At 35.5% G+C, this 22434-nt stretch overlaps 2 protein-coding genes across 2 annotated transcripts; both read right to left on the bottom strand.

The window, feature by feature from the left end:
• Nucleotides 1–1439: 1439 nt before the first annotated feature.
• LOC118828979 (olfactory receptor 4K5-like) lies at nt 1440–2417 on the bottom strand. Its single transcript, XM_036735897.1, has one exon. It carries the CDS (start codon nt 2409–2411, stop codon nt 1440–1442), a length of 972 nt encoding a protein of 323 aa, XP_036591792.1. The 5' UTR covers nt 2412–2417.
• Nucleotides 2418–11529: 9112 nt separating this feature from the next.
• Nucleotides 11530–12468, bottom strand: LOC118828925 (olfactory receptor 4K15-like). The gene has a single exon (XM_036735817.1). It carries the CDS (start codon nt 12466–12468, stop codon nt 11530–11532), a length of 939 nt encoding a protein of 312 aa, XP_036591712.1.
• Nucleotides 12469–22434: the final 9966 nt, after the last annotated feature.

The following is a 22434-nucleotide window of genomic DNA, read 5'->3' as shown; positions in this document are numbered from 1 at the left end:
CTTTCACATATTTCTGTATAATAAAAATGACAGCAATGCAATGTATTTGCAAAGCACCACTTTTTACAAAGTTTCCCCCCCCTCCATGCAGGTACATACAGTATTTCATTTGATCATCATGAATGTTGAGAGGTAGCATGAAAATTTTTGTTCCTCTGTTACAAGTGAGGCAACAGAGGCTCAAAGGGAATTCAATGACTTGCTTAAGTTAACATAGGTTACCGTAGGTTGAATTCATACCCCGAACTCTGTGAATCCAAATTCAGTGTTCTTTTTACTACCCAACAATAAGTCCATGTGAGATACATATAATCGATCAATGCATGGCCAAGTCAACTGACCATAATTTTTTTGTACACTCTCTAGTAGAGGGCAACACAAAATTTCCTAATAACAGTTAATGTTTATATAGTATTTTAAGTTTAGCAAAGAGCATAACATATATTCACCTGTTTCATCCTCACAAAAAACTTATGAGGTAGGTGTTATTATTATGCCCATTTTCTAAACAAAAAACCTGAACATGAGAAAGGTTAAAGAAACATGTTGATATTCTCTTCAGCTAGTGAGTGTCAGAGGTAGGATTTAAGCTCAGATCTTCTTGAACCCAAGCCCTCCTCTCTGACCATTGCATCACTTAGCTTAGACACTTTCCTGCTTTTTCAATGTACCTTTATGTTAAAGTCCGTTTGAGTAAGAAATACAAGAAGAATGAATGCTTACAACCGTTAGATCATGTATCATAAGGAGGCAGAAAACTAGACTTAGAGTCACAAGAAAGAATCTGAATCCCAGATCTAACCATTCACTTACTATATAACCCAAAGCCTTTCTCAGTTTGGTCTCTCACCTCCTTCTCCAGGCTTATTTCTTATCACATCCCTCCACTCATGCTCTATTCCTGTCAGAATGGCCTAGCTGTTCCCAGTGAACAGAGACTGCTTCATTTTTAAACTTCTCATTCTTAGGGCAGGTTTTTTTAACCTTTTCTGTCTTAGATCCCTTTAGTTGTTTGGTGAAGCCTATGAACCTCTTCTGACAATATTATTTTTAAATGCTTAAAATAAAATACATGGGATTACAAAGGGAACCAATTATGTTGAAGAATAGTTATCAAAATATCTTTTTACATTATTGAAGCCTGTAGTTAGACCCATTTCCTAGAGCTCAGAATAGTGTCTGTTGTTGAAGTCACTTCCCCTTTGTTGGCCTTAATTTTTCTAAATGTAAACTTATGGCATTAAAAAGATGTCTATGGGTTCCTTTTAATCCCAACAGGCGTATGAGCTATGATATTACTATACTACCATCCTTCCTATGTAGCTGTCTGTTAAGGGTGAAAATTAGTAACAATGCTAACAAAAAGTGTAACACCAATCATAATTGACATATGATGATATAAGGTAGGCACAGGGCTTTAAGTTTAGGGGACATATGTCTCAATAAAGAGAGGGTTTCATAATGAGGGATATCTCAGAAATCTTCTTGGGCTTTAGTTTTCGAATCACAAGTTTCCTCATGGCAGCCTTCATGTCTTTGTTCCTTAATGTGTAAATAATGGGGTTCAAGATAGGGGTCAGAATGGTGTAAAATATTGCCAGGATTTTATCCACTGGGTAGGTGGTAAAAGGCCACACATAGATAAAGATGCAGGGCCCAAAGAACAAGGTCACAACCATAATGTGAGCACTCAATGTGGAAAATGCCTTAGCCATTGCAGCAGAAGACTTATACCAGACAGTGACCAGAATGACTATATATGAAATGGACAAAAGGAAGAAAGTACTTAAGGAAAGAATCCCACTATTGGCCACAATTAATATTTCTATGGTGTAGGAGTCAAGGCAGGCAAGCTTGGTCACTCTGGGAAGGTCACAGAAAAAGCTATCCACTACATTGGGGCCACAAAAAGGCAAATTCACAGTAAATGACAATTGGCTCATGGTGTGCACAAAACCCACAGCCCAGGAGGCTAATACTAAGGTATTACAGACCTGCTGATTCATGATGGTCACATAGTGTAGAGGTTTACAGATGGCCACATATCTATCGTAGGCCATGGAGACCAGCAGCACCATCTCACCTCCAGTGAAGAGGTGAATAAAGAAAATCTGGGCTATGCATCCATTGAAGGATATAGTCTTGCGTTCATTCAGAAAGTCTGCAATCATCTTTGGGGTAGCAAAAGATGACTGACAGATGTCAATAAAGGATAGATTTCCCAGCAGGAAGTACATGGGAGAGTGCAGACGAGCATCAGATGTCACTGTAATTATGATGAGAAGATTGCCCAAGATGATCATCCCATATAACAACGAGAAGAAGACAAAAAAGAAAAGCTGTAGTTCTTGAGAATTGGAGAGCCCCAGCAGCACAAATTCAGATACCACCGAGAAATTAGCCCCATCCATGGACGAAGGCACCAGAATAGCTTAGAGATAACCTTAAGAGAGGAGAAATAGGAGGAAATCAAAATGAATGAAAAAACATATCATCCTCACACTCTCCCCCATCCAACATCTTCATATAGCTTTCATATTAATCCTAATTGTACATACAGATATTTATTATCACTGATTAGTACAATTTAATTCATTTCAATAAACTTAGATGCCTATTATATGCAAGGCGAGAGGTAGGATGCAGTGTTGATTTTAGAGGCAGGAAGACCTATATTCAATTCCCACTACTGAAATTTGCTAGCTATTTGAACATGGGCAATTTCCTCTATCTTTTTTTTCAATGTACTTTTAATAGGGTACCTCTAATAATTTTCAGTTAATCCTCTAATATTATACCTTTCGGACGATGTGGATTGATAGAAGCAATTTTCACACTGGAACAAAGAAATGATAGATCAAGTATCAACATGCACACACACACATACATATTTGCATGTCTGATACATGCATATATATGTATGTATAATATATACACACATATACTACAATAAGGGAAAACAACAACAAACAACAAACCCTAATCTCAAGGTGTTTATGTTCTACTTGAGGGAAGTTCACATTCTCTTCACAAAAATTTTCAGTAGTTCTCTATTTTTTATGAAAGTTCAAACCCCTTTACCTGCTAAGGTCCTCCATAGTCTGTACCACCCTATGTTTCTAGCCTTCTTTTATATTATTCTCACACATATACTCTATGTTCCAATTAAATTTGAGTAGCCACTATATCCCTGTCCTCCAGCAACCTCCAAATATATTAAATCCCCACTCCAAATGCCTGGTAGCACTTTCTTCATACTTCTCTAATGTACTCCTAGGGATAAAAACACATTTAATAGTTCTATGTTAGTCATCCAAAGCAGATACATCGATTATATAATTAAGGCAGTCTTTGAAGGTTTTGCAATGATGGGTCACAGAATCAAGAAGCCGTATGTGGGGATGGCATGATTTCTTTTTTCAATTAAAATGTCTAAATGATGCAAACCTTATGTTTTTCATGTGGTAGCAGTCAGGTCTACACAACAATCTAAGTAGAATGATGTATATAGGTCTACCCTATTTAGCCTACTACTTCAGTTATGCTTAGCTAAGTTAAAAAAGAAAGATAAATTACTAAGAAAGTTTCTCAGGCAGACTACAGTTCAGAGTGAAGTGTCTACATTTGAGACACTGGTCTTAGATTGGATGACTCAAGAGAAATACCTGCTTTTATCCCAATTACAAGGGACTTTGATTCTATTATTTTTTGGGGGAGAAAGGGTTGGTCTCAAGTATCACCTCTCTATTATGTGGGAGTCAAATTAGCCTCTTTTCTGCTTATTTTCCTTAGAAATACTATCTAAGGAGGTGGAATATTTAGGAGACTTAAAGAATTATTCTGGGGGAATTTTTCTTCATGAAAACACAGATAAAAGAGGTAGCTCAAGAGTGAGGACACTTGTCCAAATCCTCATTCTAATGCTCACTACCCTACGTGACTGAGCAAGTTATTTAATCTTTTGGGGTCTCAGGGTCCTTATTTACAAGATGTAGGGGATTGAATCTAGGAGTTTTCAACTTTTTTACATCATGGATCCCTTTGGTTGTCTGGTAAAGCCTTTGAAACTCTTCTAAGAACATTTTTGTTCAGTCACTTTTCAGTTTTTTCTGACTCATTATGACCCTAAAAATAAGGTTTTTTAATTACATTAAAATACATTGGATTATTAAGGAAGTCAAGTGTAGTGAAATAGCTTTAAAGAGTTTTTAAGTATTTTTAAAATGCAAGTTAAGAACCCAGCCTTCCACCTACAAATTTTAAGAAAAAAATAATTTCAATCATAGAATATGGTCATTTGCCTTTCCCAGTTCCATATTTGCCCCCACCAATATTCTGTTTGTTGGATCAATTATCTGTTCATTTATCTCACACATTGTATAGACACATATAGAGATTCCAAATACAAAGTCTGGTTTCCTCTAGCTAGAAGAATCCAGAAGTGTTGCAGTGCTGGAAAATCACCACATGTAGCCTGAAAGTTTCTGTCTATTCATCTATCTATCTATCTATCTATCTATCTAATTATCTATTACCTATCTGTCTGTCCATCTCTCCATTTCTCCCTCTCTCTCTCTCTCTCTCTCTCTCTCTCTCTCTCTCTCTATTTCTTATCTATCGATATCACTAACATATCAGTGGTAACCATTAAATACAATCCATTATTTAACCTCACAGTATTAATGTGAAGATCAAATGAGTTAAAATTTGTAAAGTACTTTGTTAATCATGCAAATAAATGCTATTTTTCTTAGGTAGTAGAATAGAGAAAGTGCCAGCATTGAGCCCATTTCAACTTAATATTTCACTATTGCAAACATTTTTTTCTCCCATTCTGTCCCACAGAGTAATACAAGACAGTCTATAAATACACTTCAGTGAGAAAGTCCTCCATTGGCTGCATCATATGGGAAACCAAGTTCTTCCATTCTAATACCATACTGCCCTTCTGATGTGAGTGTAAGAAATTCAAGCTCATTAATCTCACACAAAGAATATGAAGCTGGGATCATAGAACCATTGAATATAGATCTAGAAAACGCCTTGGCAGCCAATTTGTTTTGACTTTATCATATTACAAATTAGAAAAATCAGTCATAGAGAGATTAAGTTACTTAACCACACATCTCATCAGTAGCAGAGATATAATTTGAACCCAGACCACCTGATTCCAAATTCAGTGAACTTTTAGAAATAAGTAGAGAAAAATCCTCTGTCAATCTAAGCAAATGCTTCCCCCCTTTAATGAGAAGCTAGATGACACAGTGGATAGAGCACTTGGCTTGGAACCAGGAAGGCTCATCTTCAAGAGTTAAAATCTGGCCTCAGAAACTTACTAGCTGTGTGGTCCTGGGCATTTTACTTAACCCTGTCCTGTAAAATGAGCAGGAGGGGGAAATGGAAAACTACTCCAACATCTTTGCCAAGAAAACCCCAAAATGAGGTCTCTAAGGGTCAGACATGACTGAAACAACCCAATGACAATAACAATGACCCCCTTCTATAAAAGAAGTCGATAGAAGAGGATCTCCTTTATTAAATTTTAGTGTTCTGTGTGTCATACACTCAGACTGAGAATAAGAGAATAATCCTGGTCAAGAACATTATGACTATTACTACTGATCTTTCATCATTAGAATGTTATTCTCCTTGAGGAAGTAAACGAGCATTATTTAGGTGCCTAATATGTGCCAGAAATTGTACTATATAGGTGCTATTTTTGTCCTGATTTTCTAAGTAAAGAAACCGAAGCAGTGAGAGGTTAAGTGATTTGCCCAGGACCACATGAATAATAAATGTCTGAGCCTAGATTTGAACTCAAATCTTGCTGAAGGCCCAGTGCTCTCTCCAGCAGGCCATCTAGTTGCCAACAAGGATAGGGATTATCTTTTTTTCACTTCTATTTGTATCCCCAGCACTTATCCCAGTGCTTGGTACACGGCAAGTGCTTAATAAGTGCTAGTTGACTCTACTGCATGTTCACAATAAATATCATTAATGCTCATACTATATTTGTGTGTGTATATATATTTTGTAAATTTCCAGGTTCTATAGCTAAGAAACCAAACCAGAAGAAAATTTTCCCTTTAGACCTTCAAATCTCTTTCTTTTCCTTGATTTCCTTATAACTTGATCTGTTATTTTGGAGATACGTATATAAACAGCTGGTCCTCCTTCTTTCCTCCCTTCCTTCCTCCCTCCCTCCATCCTTTCTTTCCTCCCTCCCTCCCTTCCTTCTTTACTTCCTTCCTTCCTCCCATCTGTCTGTCTGTCCATCATGAAAAACTTCAGTTAGACAACCTGTTTTGCTTTATTCACCAGACAAAAGTTAACAATGACATCTGTTTGAAACTGTTCTCCATTACTCAAATGGATGGTTGTTGTCCTTCATTCCTGAAGAGGAACAAAATGACATCCCTATGCTAGAGTCAAGTTTCACTGTGTCTGACTATGACTGATCAGACTAATATCAACTCAGAATGCTCTACTACAGATTGGCACAAATAGTTCATGTGAACAGTTGGGGTGAATTATCTAAATTTGGTCACCTTGCATTTATTCTGAGTTATTTCAATTCTACTTTGCTCATATATCTCAGCACTTTATCTGATGCGAGCACGCTGTGCTTTTTGGACTACACTGAGAAAATTAACTAGAGCAGAGTCTAGTATAGGAGAAAAAACCTTTATGGCAACTGAGACAAATAGCAGAAAACTACATCATGATCCAACTGATCTATTTGCTTTGACTGCCTGTGTGATTCCTTTTGGCCAAACCAATATGGTCCTGATCTCCACTGTTTATGTTGACATCCCAAATAAGCACAATTGACCATTTCTTTCACTGCTAGGTAATATGTTGAATAGAGCATTAGTTCTGGAGCTAGGAAGACCTAAGCTCCAATTCAGCCTCAGACACTCACTAGCTGTGTGACCATAGTCAAATCATTTAACTTTTGTTTAATCAGTTTACTCAACTGTAAAATGAGAATAATCATGCTAACTTAATACATAATAATAATAATAATAATAATAAATACCTACTTCCAAAAATTGTTATTAGGATAAAATGAGAAAATATTCATAAAGTGCTTTGCAAATATAAAAGCATGATATAAATTCTATCTATTGGTTATTACCTGCATGCATAGACACAACCCCAAGTGGCTCGAGGTTGTGATTTTGGCTTCTCTTATGCTGAGGTACTTGCCCACCTCAGACATCTCAGGCTATGTTTGCACATTGATAATATCTCAGGCTAAACAGTAAGAGGTCTACAACCAAATGCTTGCTTTGTCCAAGTGATATGGTATGATCAAAAATTTTTTAAAGCAATCGACCTGAATTTTTGACTGATTTTAATGAATTTTAGGTTTATTTATATTTTATATATTATATTATATTACTATATATTATTTACATTTATTTGGATCCCATATCTCTCAATCTACCTTATAAAGACAGTCATGTACATATATATGTACATACATACATACATACACACACATATGCCTCCCCTAACTCAATAACTGTTCATTCTTCTACATATAATTCTTAAGCCACTTTAGAGATTCTGACTAAGCAATGGAGAAAGATCCAAAGGAAATTGAATTCACTATAATTTAGAGGAGAAAGAAGCATTTAGAGCTAGAAAAAACTCTAAAGAAGAATTCTGTGCTATTTAGAGATCATCCAATCCATCCCTTACATTTTTGCAGATGAGGAAACTGAGGTCTAAAGTTATGAAGTGACTTGCCCATGACCATTAAGTCACACATTTCCAAAACAATGTTTACTGCTGTGTAGAAAATTTGTGACAAATATCAAGAATTCAGAGAAACATGGGAAGGTTTTTATGAATTCAATCAGTTATTAAGTAACTGCGAGACTGGAGAGAACTGGCAGAAAGTAAGCAGAATCAGAAGAGCAATATACACAATTGCTGCTATTTTTAAATGAAATTTACATTTAAAAAGGGAGGGGAGGGACTCACATTAGTTGTAGTGTCTGATCTCAGATCCAGAGGTTAGAGTATGACATATACTTCCTTCTTGTCAGTAAAGGGGTGGGGAGGAGTATTGTTGCAGGATGGTATCAGGCATACACCTGACACCTTTTTTTATTTAACTGGTTTCCTCTTTCACAGGGGAAAACTTGGCTGAAGGTGAGATACCTTCAGGAAATGGAGGCAATCTAAAAAGGCATCAGTGAAATTAAAAAAAAAAACTTAGATTACAAATTAAATTAACTTTCAATGATGAAAATAGATGGGAAAAAAAATTAAAAAAAATTAAAAAAAAAGAAAATAGATGGGAAGGGACATTGATAAATCATTTGACTTGTCTGAATCATAGATCCCTCTACACAAAGGCTGTGTCTACAGGGTATCAAAGCAATTCATTAATTCACAAGAAAATATTCACAGTATTAAGAATCTTTCAAATCCATCGATTCAGAGGAAAAAATAAATGAAGTAAGTTGTCTCATGTTACACACACAAGCACACACATATACATACACGCACACACATACATGCACACATATACGCACACATGCATGTACACACATGCATAAAGCAAATTCATTAATCTTTTCCCTTTTCAACCTGACTTTTGCTTATTATGCCAATGTAACTAAAGGATGTCAAAAGAATAAATGTTAATATTAAAAAAAACTCATATAAAGCACATGATTTCTCTGGGAATACTTTAGAATATTTTATAGACACACCTTTTCCAAGTAAAAAAATAATTATAATAGCAATTAATGTCTGTTCTGATTTTTAATTAAAGACCATGTCAATAGTCCAGCATGTAGTATGGATTCTCTTTTGAAAATTTATGGGAAAACATGAACAAGAATTTGAACAGGATTAGAAGATAAATATATATATATATGTATGTATATATATATATATATGTGTGTGTGTGTGTGTGTGTGTGTTGTCTATAAGCATCTGTGTGTGGTAGAAGGGTGAAGAGGAGAGTTAATTTGCATTGGTAAAGTAAGCATTCAAATCAATAAGGTGACAGGTTCATTTGGTATCTTAGGAGAGAGAGAGAGAGAGAGAGAGAGAGAGAGACAGAGAGACACAGAGAGAGACAGAGAGACACAGAGAGAGACAGAGGGACAGAGAGAGAGAGAAGGAAAAAAATGACTTAGAAAATTATCCAGGACTCTCTTTAGGGCAGAGATCAGAACAGAACTCAAATTAGTAGTCTCCTCATTCTGTTTATAACTGTAACAATTCATCACTGACCTCACTGAAAAATTATAGCCTTCTTGTTCACTTTCTTTAAAAAGCATGAATTCCCTTTTCTATTCACTCCCTCTTCTAAGACTCTCAGTACCTACTAATTCTCCTACAAAACTTAATGCCCTCTCAGGAACAATTTGGTAATATATGAAATAAGACTCTGGTCACAATCTACAACTAATGCAAGTCTTTGCAATCTTGTTTTCGCACCTACCAGTTATGGACCATGGTAGAAAAGTTCTTTCTCGAGTCTGAGAAACTAAGTTCTTCACCTTTTCTAGTATGGGTCTATTCACTACAACATATAGGCCTTTATAAACTCCTCTTTTTATAGTGAAATTGGAAGACTGTCAATATTTTACATGTGTGACCAATGAAGCTTTTGAGACCCATAAACAGACAACAAAACCTCATTGTGCAATGGGGATTATTAAAACCTTTAACTAGGTTTTCCCAAAGGTGTGAAGGGGTAACTTCTTAAACTGGAGTTGATGATTACCAGGAATTCTAAAGATAATAGCAGAGAAATGGAGGGTCATCTTCCCCTCTGTCATGACATGAGGTGTGATATGAAGGTCCTGTGCAATTCCAGTTACTGCTGTAGGGAAAAGGTACATCAAAGTAAACTGTCTTAGGGAGTAGAAGACCAATGGGGTTTGTGGTGTTCTTGCCCCATTTAGTGTATGGTAAAGTCTTTCTTCAGTCTATGCCACTCAGATAGTCCATGGACTTAAAAGTAATCAATGGAATCTCACAAGAATTCAAGACAACATTGCCAAGACCTGCTCCCAAATTAAACTAATGATGACTAGTGAATGAAGACCTCTTTCTCTTCTAACCAGATTATCTTAAAAAACCCATAATCCAGAGGGTTTTTCCTACTTTCGTCCATTTAACTTAAAGGCAGACACTTTGCTTCCAGCATGGATATAAATATTTATTCCCTCATATTTGAATTGGGTTTTTCCATGCAAAATAGACATATAAAATATATCAATAAATTAATCAGCAAGCATTTATTAAGCATCCAATATGTGTCAGGCAAATGAGCACTGAGAATGCAAAAATAAAAGTCAAATAGTCCCTGCTCCCAAGGAGTTTACATTCTAATGAAGAAGATAGTGTATACATATAAAGATATATGCTGAATACATACAAAATAAATACAGTGTTGATTTGAGAGGGAGGACAGTAGCAGCTAGTGAAACTTCATTCATTCAGATTCTAGTTACTCAGGATATTGGTAATTCATAAAGAAACAGAGCTAATAATTATCCTTGTTCTCTCTGTGATAGAAAGGTTCATCAAAATGTGTAGTTACGATGTTACTTCAGTTAAAGTTTTCATTATTTTATCTAGACCTATGATTTCATCAGGGTAGAGCACTCCTGATGTGCAATCTCCATCTACCAGGTGGACAAACAATCTATCATTTATGATCTTAGAGAGTCAGTTAAAAGGTTAAGTGAATTGCCTATGGTCACACAAATACTTTCTTACCATCAAGGTTTGAACCCAGGATTTACTGACTCTTCTTCTATTTCTTCATATTTCAACACTATGCCTCAACTGCCTCCTCCCATTGGGAGGTCCCCAATTGTCTTTGGCCTCTTTGCCCTGGAACATTTCATTCCCTTTCAGGTCCCAGTGAGCTCCTTCCAAAAACCTCTGTTTTGAGGAATGCCCCAGGACAGTCATCTTTTTTTTTTATTTCCTCCCCTGGCTCTAGTTCTGACTCTCCGGACTTTGCTACCATGCCCCATCACAGGTATCTCCCTTTCTCTCCAAAAGGCTTTCAGCTCCAAAAGCTGTTTCTCTATTCTTGACTACATCATATTGCAAGGAAGATTTTAACATCAGACCAAAATGTTTTCGAATATCATAAATATAAATAGTTAAAATAAAATCCCCTTACCTACTTAAACTATTCTATATAATACATGTATATATCTTACACATCTATTAATAATCTATTATCTATCACCCCTCTCTCTCTCTCTCTCTCTCTCTCTCTCTCTCTCTCTCTCTCAAGGTAGCTGCAGTAAATGATTTTATCCACAAAACAGATGAAGTTGGCATGGTCTATAAGTAGAAATAATTGGAGACATTTGTAGGCAATGATAAATGATGACTCATCTGGCTTATCTTTAACTCTGTTCTTCAGGATTTTATTAACAGATGATCAGTCTCACAGTAGAGAAGTAACAGATTGCAAGGGAAGAATAGCCATAAATATGGGCTCTAGTTTTGAGGGGCCCTCATTGCCAATGACAACTATGAAAACTGTCTGGCATTCATGAGTTGGCCTCTCAGTTTCTGCATGGCTGATTTCATCTCTTTGTTTCTCAAGGTATAGATGATGGGGTTTAAGAGAGGGGTGAAGACTGTGTAAAATACAGAGAGGACTTTATCTACTGGAAAATTTCCAAATGGCCATGCATAGATAAAGATGCAGGGTCCAAAGAACAGTGTTACAACAGTAATGTGAGCTGTCAAGGTGGCACGTGCCTTAGCTGTGCCAGCTGATGAGTGTCGCCGCACAGTGACCAATATGACAATATAGGAAATCAGCAGCAGTATAAAGGAGGTCATGGCCATCAGTCCACTGTCAGAGAGCATCATTATCTCTAGAATATATGTATCCACACAGGCAAGTTTGATTACCAAAGGAAGGTCACAGAAAAAGCTGTCTACTTCATTGGGGCCACAAAAGGGTAGGTTCACAGTGAAGGCCAGCTGGCTCAAGGAGTGCAGGATTCCAATGACCCATGAAGCTACAACTAAGACTATACATTTCTGCAAACTCATAATGGTTGCATAGTATAGAGGTTTGCAAATAGCCACATATCTGTCATATGCCATGACTGCAAGCAACACCATCTCACCACCAGCAAAGACATGGAGAAAGAATATCTGGGTCATGCAGCCATTGAAGGAAATGCTTTTGTGTTCTGAAAGAAAGTCTGCAATCATCTTTGGAGTGGCAAAAGAAGACAGGCACACATCAATGAAGGAGAGGTTGCTGAGTAGGAAGTACATAGGAGTGTGCAGGGCAGGTTCAGAGATCACTGTGAGAACAATGAGGAAATTACCCAGCAAAATAGCCATATAAAACATGGTAAAAAACACAAAGTAGAAAAATTGGAGCTCTGAGGACTCAGAAAGCCCCAACAAGATAAACTCGGACACTCCTGAATAATTTGCTTGGTCCATGATCTCAAAATTCAAGATTGGCTTAGGAGTTTTCTGTGGGAAATTGGAAAAAAAATTAGAATAATAGCATAGGTTTAATTTTACAAGTGAAAATGTGAGACAAAATCATAAGACAAAATCCCTTGGCTAAGAGGTTGGCTTATACCTTCTTTAGTACCTTGCTCAGTACACACATGTACACACACACACACAGAGTTACTTCATTTTCTTTCATAGGAAGTACATATGCATTCCCTTGCCATTCAGAGGAACATCCTGGCGTGTTATAGCTATACCAAGACACATACTGATACTTCATCAATTCACATCACTGATTTAGAATTTCTGATAATTCAGATAGATGCTGTTCTAAAACTTACCTTTGTATAGATATAAATTGCAGTTGTCAAGAAAAATGATATGTTAAATAAATCTATGTAGAGTATACTTAAACTATTTAAAGAAAACAAACTGGTTAAAACTTTCATCACAGCACTTCTTTACATACCTAGATACCAAAAAACCAAGTAAATGAAATTAATAAATGAAACAGAAAGTACCTTATTGCATGCTAATTTCCATGTAATTTTTATCTGTTCTTTTCAACTGTTTTGGCAAGACCTCTCCTTGCCAACATTTTGTTAGCCTAGTAGGGGTCTTGCATGTGGGTCAATGTAGATAAGAAGGAAAGGAAAGGAAATGATAAAAAAGTAGATGATATTCACAGCTCATAAAAGGGAATCACTGGATGTCATTTGAGTTACCCTCCAATTCCAAGATATTATGGCTTTAATAAAAATTTGTTTCTTTTAAATATTATGTAATTAAATATATCCCCAATTTAGACTGGACTTTACCCTAATATCTTTAAGCTGATGAGGTCATACAAGCATAGATTTAGAAGTGAAATGAATTTTAGAGTCCATGTACTATACTCCTAATTTAAGAGATGAACTGATTTTTGTAGTTTATAATATGTGCTGTAAAAAGAAAGCAGATTCCACTAGTGGTTTTTGAAACAAAGGAACCAGATTTGAATTCTGTATCTCACTCATCAGCCATATATTTATGGGCATGTCACTATCATAAAATCACAGAATCTCAGTTTTAGAAGGTGTTACCACTCTTAACCACTCCATCCCATTCATGAATGAATTCCCCACAACATCATTGACAAGTAGTCATTTAAAATCTGCATAAAGAAGTTTAATGGAGAGGAACCCAATATCTCTCAAGGATTTTAGTTGCAGTTTTTGGTAGCTTCAGAAATTGGGAACATTTTTTGGCAGTGAGCCAAAATGTGCCTCTCCACAAAACTCACCTATTGTTATCACTTCTAGAACCAAACTCAATAAAATAAAATCCTTTTTCCTTATGAAAACCATTCAAACACTTGATGACAGTTACCATAACATTCAAAAGTCTTTTCTTCAGATTAAACACTGTTGTGCAGTTAAGGAAATTCAGCTATTGAAAAATGTTTACAAAATTTAAAAATTATTTGAAATTTGGAATAAAGGGAGTAACAAGCTACATACTTAGAAATACTTTTAAATGACCACTTTCATCTGTTTACAACATTCCAAAAATATTAAACCCTAAAGACAGCCAATTTAGATACCATCTCTACCATGAAGTGTTCCCAGAATACTACACATGGAAGTGATCACTTCTCCCCTCAGATTTCTTGTATTACTTTGATCCTCTCTTTTACACGTAGCTCACCCTCCACTGGTATTATAAATATGTGCTTGCTTTCATTTCCGCATCCCCACCCAAAACACTATTAGGCCATAAAGTACCTTGAAAGCAGGATTGATGTTATATCGTGGTATCCCAGAACCTAGAGGAATGCATTGCACATAGTTGGTGTTTAAAAAATTCTTAGTCTTTTATAAATTCAAGGAAGCTACCTGGATGACAAAGTGATTAAGATGGCTGAAAGTGAGATAGAAATTCTTAGAGTATTCTATGCCATCATGGCAGGAGGAAAAAAAGCCAAAGATTACAGATGGATACCAAAACCAGAAATCAGAAATCATGATATTAACCCCAAGTTCCATGGCTCACTGTTTCTATGGTCCTGGAGAGGTACCTTAACCACTTCGTGCCTTAGTTCATCTGATTCTGAGGTCAGTAAAAGCCTACACTCCATATATATCCTCTCAATTTCTGGAGAATCATATTGAAAAACCATCAATTTTCCCAATTAACCGAAAACAATTCACATGGGGAGCATATGTAATTGTTTTGATAGATCCTCCTTGATTGACATGAGTACTGAAAACTCAATTTTGTGCCCTCCCTGCCCCACAACACTATTTAACCAGGAAAGAGCACATATAAAGTCTTTCTAAACAAAGTAAAATGCATGTATGAAAAGGAGCAGTCCCATGTTTTTGCCTTGGCATTGATTAGAAGTGCTATTTGTTGATTATGCATAAATAAGCTTCAATCATCTTAACATAAGCTGGAATAGTGAACTTCTTCACTTCTATAAACTCCATTTTGGGGCTATTGACTAATGACTATTAGAACAGGACCAACCAAAGCATAATCCCTGGTGTGACCACTGAAATTTACTGTACCCTTTTCTATTGTGTATGATTAATTCAGCACACTTGACTAAATCAACCATATTTTTTGCTCCTTAAGATGAATAGAATACCAGAATTTCCTTACTTGTCTAATTAATATGAACTGTTAGACTGATCATTTACATATCTGTCAATTGTTTGGGGACCAGTTATTAAAACCATTCAGTAAAGTGAATTGTCACTTCACAGAAGAAGTAATAATAATATCTAGATTTTCTTTCTCATTTTAAGTGCAAAGCACTAGATATAATGTATGTCTATAGATATATACATGTATTTATGTATGCATGTATATATAACAATATGTATAGATGTGTGTATATACACATTTTCATATATATTTGTGTGTATATATTATACATATATATGTGTGTGTATATATACACATATTTATATGTATATGCATATATACATATATGTATGTATGTATGTATATATGTATATAACCTCCTTGTATAATAAAATACAGTAGCAAAAGTGATGGATTCAGAGATTAAAGACCTGAGTCTGATTCCCCTATCAACCATCTGTTAAAGTATGACTGTTTCCAAGACATTTCTCATCTCCAGTCTTCAGTTTTCTCACTGGATAGACCCCAGGTTTCCTTTCAACTCTTAATCTACTATCTTTGTAGATTAAGATATGGTCCAAATCTTTACAGTGATTAGAAATATTAAATATGAGATATTATGACTATAAGCATCAACATCAAATACTATCACTGAAACACTGACCTGGTCATGGATCTGAATGAAACCCTCAATGGAATTATGTTACATTTAGTACGGGTCAAAGAAAAAATAAATTTATTTAAATTTGAGCAACATTTGCTAACTACCCATACCAAATATCAGTGAAATAAGAAAATAAACTTGGACATTGCCAGAGCTCAGATCAGGGATGGAAGATGGAGCTGCCTAGTTTGTAATACATATGGGGTATGGGGATCAGTTCTTAAAATAAGTCTTTATAAGTGAATTTGATTAATGCCAGAAAATTGCATTCTTTATATTCATGTAAGTATTTATTTTGTAAATCAAGTCTTAGGAGTACAAGCGAAAGCTCAAAGTCTTCTTTAGACAGTAACACTCAAGTGCCATGATTTTCAAATCTCAAGTTGGAGGAGTAGTGTCTAAGCTAAACAAATGCCTTAGCAAACAATATAAGTCTCAGAACTTGAATGAGCATGAAGGGGTCCTCCTTTTAAGATCAAAAGTTCAATGCCATAAAGAAAACAAATAGAATTCACAATTTGATCATGGCTGGGTTTAAGAGGGAAAAGAAATAGCAAAATAAAAATAATAGCTTTCCAAAGTATTAAGTCCATAGATAGCACACATAAATTTTATATTATTCTAAAAAGAACACCATAGAAAATGTTTTAAAATAGGTAGGATGCATGTGTATATTTGAGTGGGAGGTGTTGACAGAGAAAGAGAGAGACAAAACTTACATAGGTCCTTCAGAAGTTTATACATGCATGTATTACCAGTGTGGGTATTTGTCCATTCTCTTCATTTCAGAAACTCTAAATACATAAGTTGAGCTATTGTGTCTTTAACAAATAAGTACTCTTCTCACTGCCTATGATTTTCTTCTTCTCATCTGGCCTGACCAACTACTTTGTTAGGTGATAGGAATAGGGAAGGTGGAGTAGGGATTGAATTCTACTCATTGATTGGAAGAAAGTTTTGTCCCAGAGAGATTTTTGCCACAAGTTCTCCACATGTATAGGGATAATAATAATCCAAATGCTATCTCTATGCAAACTTCTAATAATCCTTTTACCCTGCATGTTTATTCCTTCTGTGTCATTACCCCATCTGTTTTTCTGTCTTCTGATTCTCAAAGGTTATGAATAGTTCCCAAAAGTATGTCTTTCTGAGATACTTTTAGGGACTAGGAATTGAATTCCCAGGAATTGAATTCAGTAAGATCGTAGATCAGATGTTCTTAACCTGTGTGTTTGTTGGACATCTTTGACAACGTGGTGAAGTCTTGGATTCCCCAAGGGGAAGAGTTAATTTTTTTAATAATTGAAGGAATTCTAGAACTGCAGAAGCCATGGAATAGCTGAGGGAAGCAGGGCTATCGTGACAGGGAAAATCACAACATAAACTCAGAAGAAGACAAAAAAGTCTCAGACCCTTACTAGCTGTATGACCCTGGGCAAGTCACTTAACTTCTCTTTGCCTTAATCCATTGGGCAAACCACTCCTTTATCTTTGCCAAGAAAATCTCATGGACAGTATGGTCCATGGTGTAATGAAGAGTCACACATGACTGAACAACAAAGGCATGAGAGACAATGAAACAATAGTATAATGGATTTGTGGTCTCAGGTATTTCCTCCAAACATTCAAACTAAAGCCCGTCAATGTCTGCCTAACTTGCTGGATTCTTGTCTTTATACTTCTATGCAGATATTACATTTTTCTTGATATATCGAGGATACCAAGGAAGAATGTGTGCTAGCCACTGGTATCTCCTACTCTCCCTAAGACTAAACTATTATTTTGTACTTCTTTAATAAAGTTATTCATTTGGATTCTCTTTAATAATCTCATTTTCATATTTAATAATGGAGAAATATCGTAATTAAGTATATATGCACCATTCCAATTACAACCCATCTGCCTAACATGTTGGATTCTTGTTTCTATGCACTCTATACAGACATTACATTTTTCTTGCTACATCAAAGATAGCCTTTCTTTAATAAAGTTATTCATATTGATTCTCTTTTACAATCCCATGTTCATATTTAATCATGAAGAAATGCCATAACCATATATGCACCAAATAGCATGGCATCTATATCCATAAACAAGAAGCTAAATGGAATATGAAAAGACACAGTAACAAAATAACAATATGACACTTTAACTCTCTTAAGAGCTAAATAAATCCAGTGGAAAGATTAACCAAAAGGAAGCAGAGAAATGATAAAAAAAAAAACTTTGGAAATTGTATTTGAAAGTTCTTTCCACAAATGCAGGTGGGAAATTCTTCCATAACTGATATGCTTACAGAGTTGTCCATGGCACTAAAATATTAAATGAGTTTCACATTGCAATGATCATACCACTACAGTATATTAGAGAAGAACTTGAATTTAGGTCTTGATTCCAAGTGTGTGCCCTCTTTTCTATACCATGCTACCGCTTGAGCTGCTCTAACTGGGTGGAAATATTCCTTATGAACATATAACTCCATTGTTTCTAATCTTATGTTCATCAATCAAATTTTCAATATGTAGTGTGTCACATTAAATTGACTTGCCTACTGGCAGGAACTGCAACTTGCAAATGACTAACACTAGTTACCTTGCCAGATGTATCTCTTATTGTAGATTAATAAATTGACATTTTCAAGTTTTATTTTTGTTTTAAAGATTAACACAGTAGGAAGCTGGTTTAAATTCATACAGTACAGGATCTATCTGCCTAAATCTGCCTTAAAAGAAAGAAAGACCAAGTAACACACATGACAAATTGATTTAGAATTAGGTATGACTGACTGTCTTGACACAACATGAAAAAAATATATTGGTATAAAGCTTAACAACAATTTTAGCTATAAATCCTTATTGTAATAGTTTACATGGGTGTTGACACTTTGAATTGAATGTTCCTATAAAGCAGGAATTATGTTGTACTAATTCCTGCATGGGATCAAGCACAGTGACACACATAATTACTATTCAGTTTATATGCATTTAAAATTTTGGTTACACCATTGTCCATCATTATATTCTTCTGGGCCTGTGAATATAGCACACAAGGTTTTGGGCAGTCTTACAGCAAAAAAGGAACAAAGAACAAATAACCCATGTGGCAAATTGATTGATGGGAGGGGGGTGATAAATTGCTTTTGGACAGGTTTTCGATACCATTTTAGGCTACTCCTAGAATCATCTCCTTTACTGTCTCATACCAACTATCTCCTTTTTCTCTGCAATCAATTTTGTTTTGTTTTGTTTCAGAAAGGAAGGGCTAGTGAAGCACATGTCATCACGATGAAAAGTAGTATCATTCTTTTCAAAAATAGTCACTCTAATGAAGAAGGAACTCTGTTCAATGTCACAGTATCCTGCTCAGCCTCCTTTCTTTTCTTTCAGTCGGGGAATGAATCCCTAAATTAACAGTGAGGGCTGAGAATGCCCAGTAACTAAAGCAAGTTTTATGAAGACATACTGCTAAAGGTTTATAATTTCCAGGATTTATAATCACCATAAATGTGCTGACACACATAAAACCTAAGCCATGGGCATAGATATGCATAGAAAATGGGCAGAAGGTTTATCCAGGTAGGCTAGCCTCCGGGGAAGAGTAAACAGTAATGGTTGATTCAAGTTGTTACATCACATCTGGCCTACATTCTATAAAGGCTTATGAGATCATGGAACCATAGGTCTAGAGAAAGAGGGGACGTTAGGGACTAAATGTTCCTATTTGAACAAACTGGTCATAATGGTTATGTGATTTGTCTGAGGTCATTCAGATAGTATGTTGCACAATGTGCAAAGGGATTCAAATTCAAGGTCACTGATCATTGCATGATAGCACATTATCTTTCTTTGCAATAGTTGAAGTTTCATTTTCAAAAGTAGAAAATGAATAGAATGTTGTGAACATGTAAGGTTATTTTCATTTTTAGAAAGATTTTGAAAGGATGCGGGTTAGGCAACCATAAAGCATATGTTAAAAAAAGGCTGAAGGCCATTTTTACTCCATCTCACAATAAGGGCCTCTAGGTGTGTGCCTGCCTGGGGGCATGGAGAGATGAACTTTTTTCAGATGACACCATGGCTGGATGAAAGAGGGAATACAGAGGTGACTACAGCAATGATGTACTTTAAATTTAAATTTAAATTACTTTTCCAGGAAAAAGTACAACACTGTTGAAATGAGCAATTGTTCCCTTTCTGAAGCACATTATTTTTACAGCAGTTATTAAAGCTATACATTCCTTGAGGACTGTGACATTTTGCAGTGTAGCATAAAATACAGTGTTGCTGCTTAGGTAAGGTTGTCACAAATTTGAAAGAAGAAATGAGTGCAGAAAATTCTCTCCTCAAATAAAGTGAAAATTCTTCCTTGACAATAGGCTTCCCCTTCCCTAAATAGTTACAGAAAAAGTCTTCATCGGAAAATATTTCTAGCCTCAAACAAGATTATAACCATAGCCATAAAAACAGAATTCAGGTGACTTTCCATAATGTTTCTTAGCTACATAAAAAATTTCCTTATTTCAGAATTAGGAGTAAGAATTTAAAGCTGGAAGGAAGCTTCGAAATAATCTAGTCTAGTCCCTACATTTTACAGTTTAGGAACTGGAGGCTGAGAGTCATTAAATGTTAAGTTAACCAAAGAAGTTAAGAAGAAAACTTAAATATTACCCAAAGAAATTAAGAAGTTAAGTGATTCAAAGTTATGTATAACAATAAGCAGCAGAGTCCAAGATTTGAACCCAAGCTTTTCTTATGTAGAATCTAACTACATCTTTATCTATATCTATATTACTATATTACAATTTTATCAAATGCTTAAATTTCATTCTAATTACTACCATAGTTTCTGGTTCCACCTCTTTGCATCAGATGATGCTATTAGCTTCAGATCACAATACAAAGTTTAGAGTTGTTTTTGGTCTTTGGTTTCACTAATGAGTACCTTCCTTGCCATAAATATTTGGCTTGAGAATAAAATCAAAGCATTCACTTTCATTGGTCACTGGTAATGAATGAAATAGAGAAGCCTGTTTGTCTCCATCTGCTGAGTGGCTCCAAAGCATAACTATTCACTTGGATTTAGCATGCAGTGCCTGCCCCTGGGCTTGAAGACACATGGAGGAACCATGTGCTGAAAGTAGAAATTCCCAATGATGAAGAATGTGGCTTCTTTATCTGGGGAGTCGTGGAGGTCTGTGGTCAAAATGTCCATCTCAGAAAGGGTCCAAAAGAGACAATTTGGCAGTTCAGGGCCAGGGGTCAATTACTGTAGTTACAAATTACCAAATAGCAGATAGAAACAGAGAAGGGAAGTAGGGTCTGGATCAGAAGCTTTGTTGGTTGGAGAGAAGCACAAATTGTTAAAAATAAGTAAACAAGCATGATAAGAGGTAATCACAAGATCTAAAAGAATGGGAAAAGCATGCATTTAACAAAGAATCTAAGACAATTTGCCATACCCAGCACCTCATAGGCATATATAAATTTTTATGCCTGGCTGAGCAGTGAACTGCCTTCCAATTTCCCCTAAGTGAGCTTCACGTGGACAGCCCCTTGTTGTCTCAATAGCAGCATCAAACTCAGGAGACAACAGCCTTCCAGAAATTGCAGAAAATGCTGTGGAGTTCTGTACTTGCACCAGACCTGTTTTTCTTCGGGTACATTTTGGACCATCAATCACGACAAATTTGACCTTAATGAACAAATAAACAAGCAAAAATGTCATTTCTTCATTCTGTCATCTAGGAAATAACCTTCAATCTTTATCCAACAATTATCAATGTTACAGTCTGTCCTTCACTAAAACTAATTATTCCCATCTGAAATTTTGTATTTAATGTTAATAGTCTGGTAACAAGTCACTAGGTGCAGTGGTACTTTAGGTGCCTTAGGCCCATTGTATTAGATATGAATAACTGAGGTCTCAGAATTAAAAAAAAAACCACAATATTCCACCTGTAAATCTATTTTTGTAATAAGAAATTAAAAAAAACCTATTAAACTAATGCAATCACTGTTTAACTCCACATGAATTATGCATATGTAAATATTGACACTAGAAGAATATTGATTAAAATTAAATATAAAGAAATAAATACAATGTAAAAATTAAGCCCTATTTTCCATTAACTTCATTCATAGCTGTATCTCTTTATTAAATACTGATTTCATATTGGTTTACCTTCCCAAGGTAGCTGAAAAAAACCACCTTAGATTTAGAGTAAAAGATCAGGCTTCAAGCTGTGATTTAGTTCCTTATTAATAACGTCAACCTCTCTAGGCCTCAGTTTCTTTAACCTATAAAATAAAGGGATTTAATTTGCTATTTTACAAGATACTTTACACCATTAACATACCATGATTATTAAAAGTCATTTGTAATGAGAAGCTTTGAAATAACTTTAGCCACTCAGCCTTATCAGAAATAAGCCTTACAAGCCTCATCTCTGTGTTATAACTACAAAGAATGTGCTAACAAACTTCTGAGTTCTTTCAAGATGTTTCCTTCTTACTCTGCCCAGGCCCTTTCTTCTTTCCTGAACATTCAGAGCAGGAAAAAACAAACAACTAACAAACTAATAATAACTTCTATTCCTATCATGGTTTACAATTTACAAATCTTTTTCATATCTCATTTGACCTTATTTGATAATCACC

The sequence above is a fragment of the Trichosurus vulpecula genome, chromosome 8, assembly GCF_011100635.1.
Source record: "Trichosurus vulpecula isolate mTriVul1 chromosome 8, mTriVul1.pri, whole genome shotgun sequence".
NCBI lineage: Eukaryota > Metazoa > Chordata > Mammalia > Diprotodontia > Phalangeridae > Trichosurus > Trichosurus vulpecula.
The sequence above is the reverse complement of the archived record's forward strand: the minus strand, read 5'-3'. Positions and strand labels throughout refer to the sequence as shown.

Excerpts from the sequence above, each read along its gene's own strand:
- LOC118828979 (XM_036735897.1), bottom strand. The coding sequence starts at position 2,411 with ATGGATGGGGCTAATTTCTCGGTGGTATCTGAATTTGTGCTGCTGGGG.
- LOC118828925 (XM_036735817.1), bottom strand. The coding sequence starts at position 12,468 with ATGGACCAAGCAAATTATTCAGGAGTGTCCGAGTTTATCTTGTTGGGG.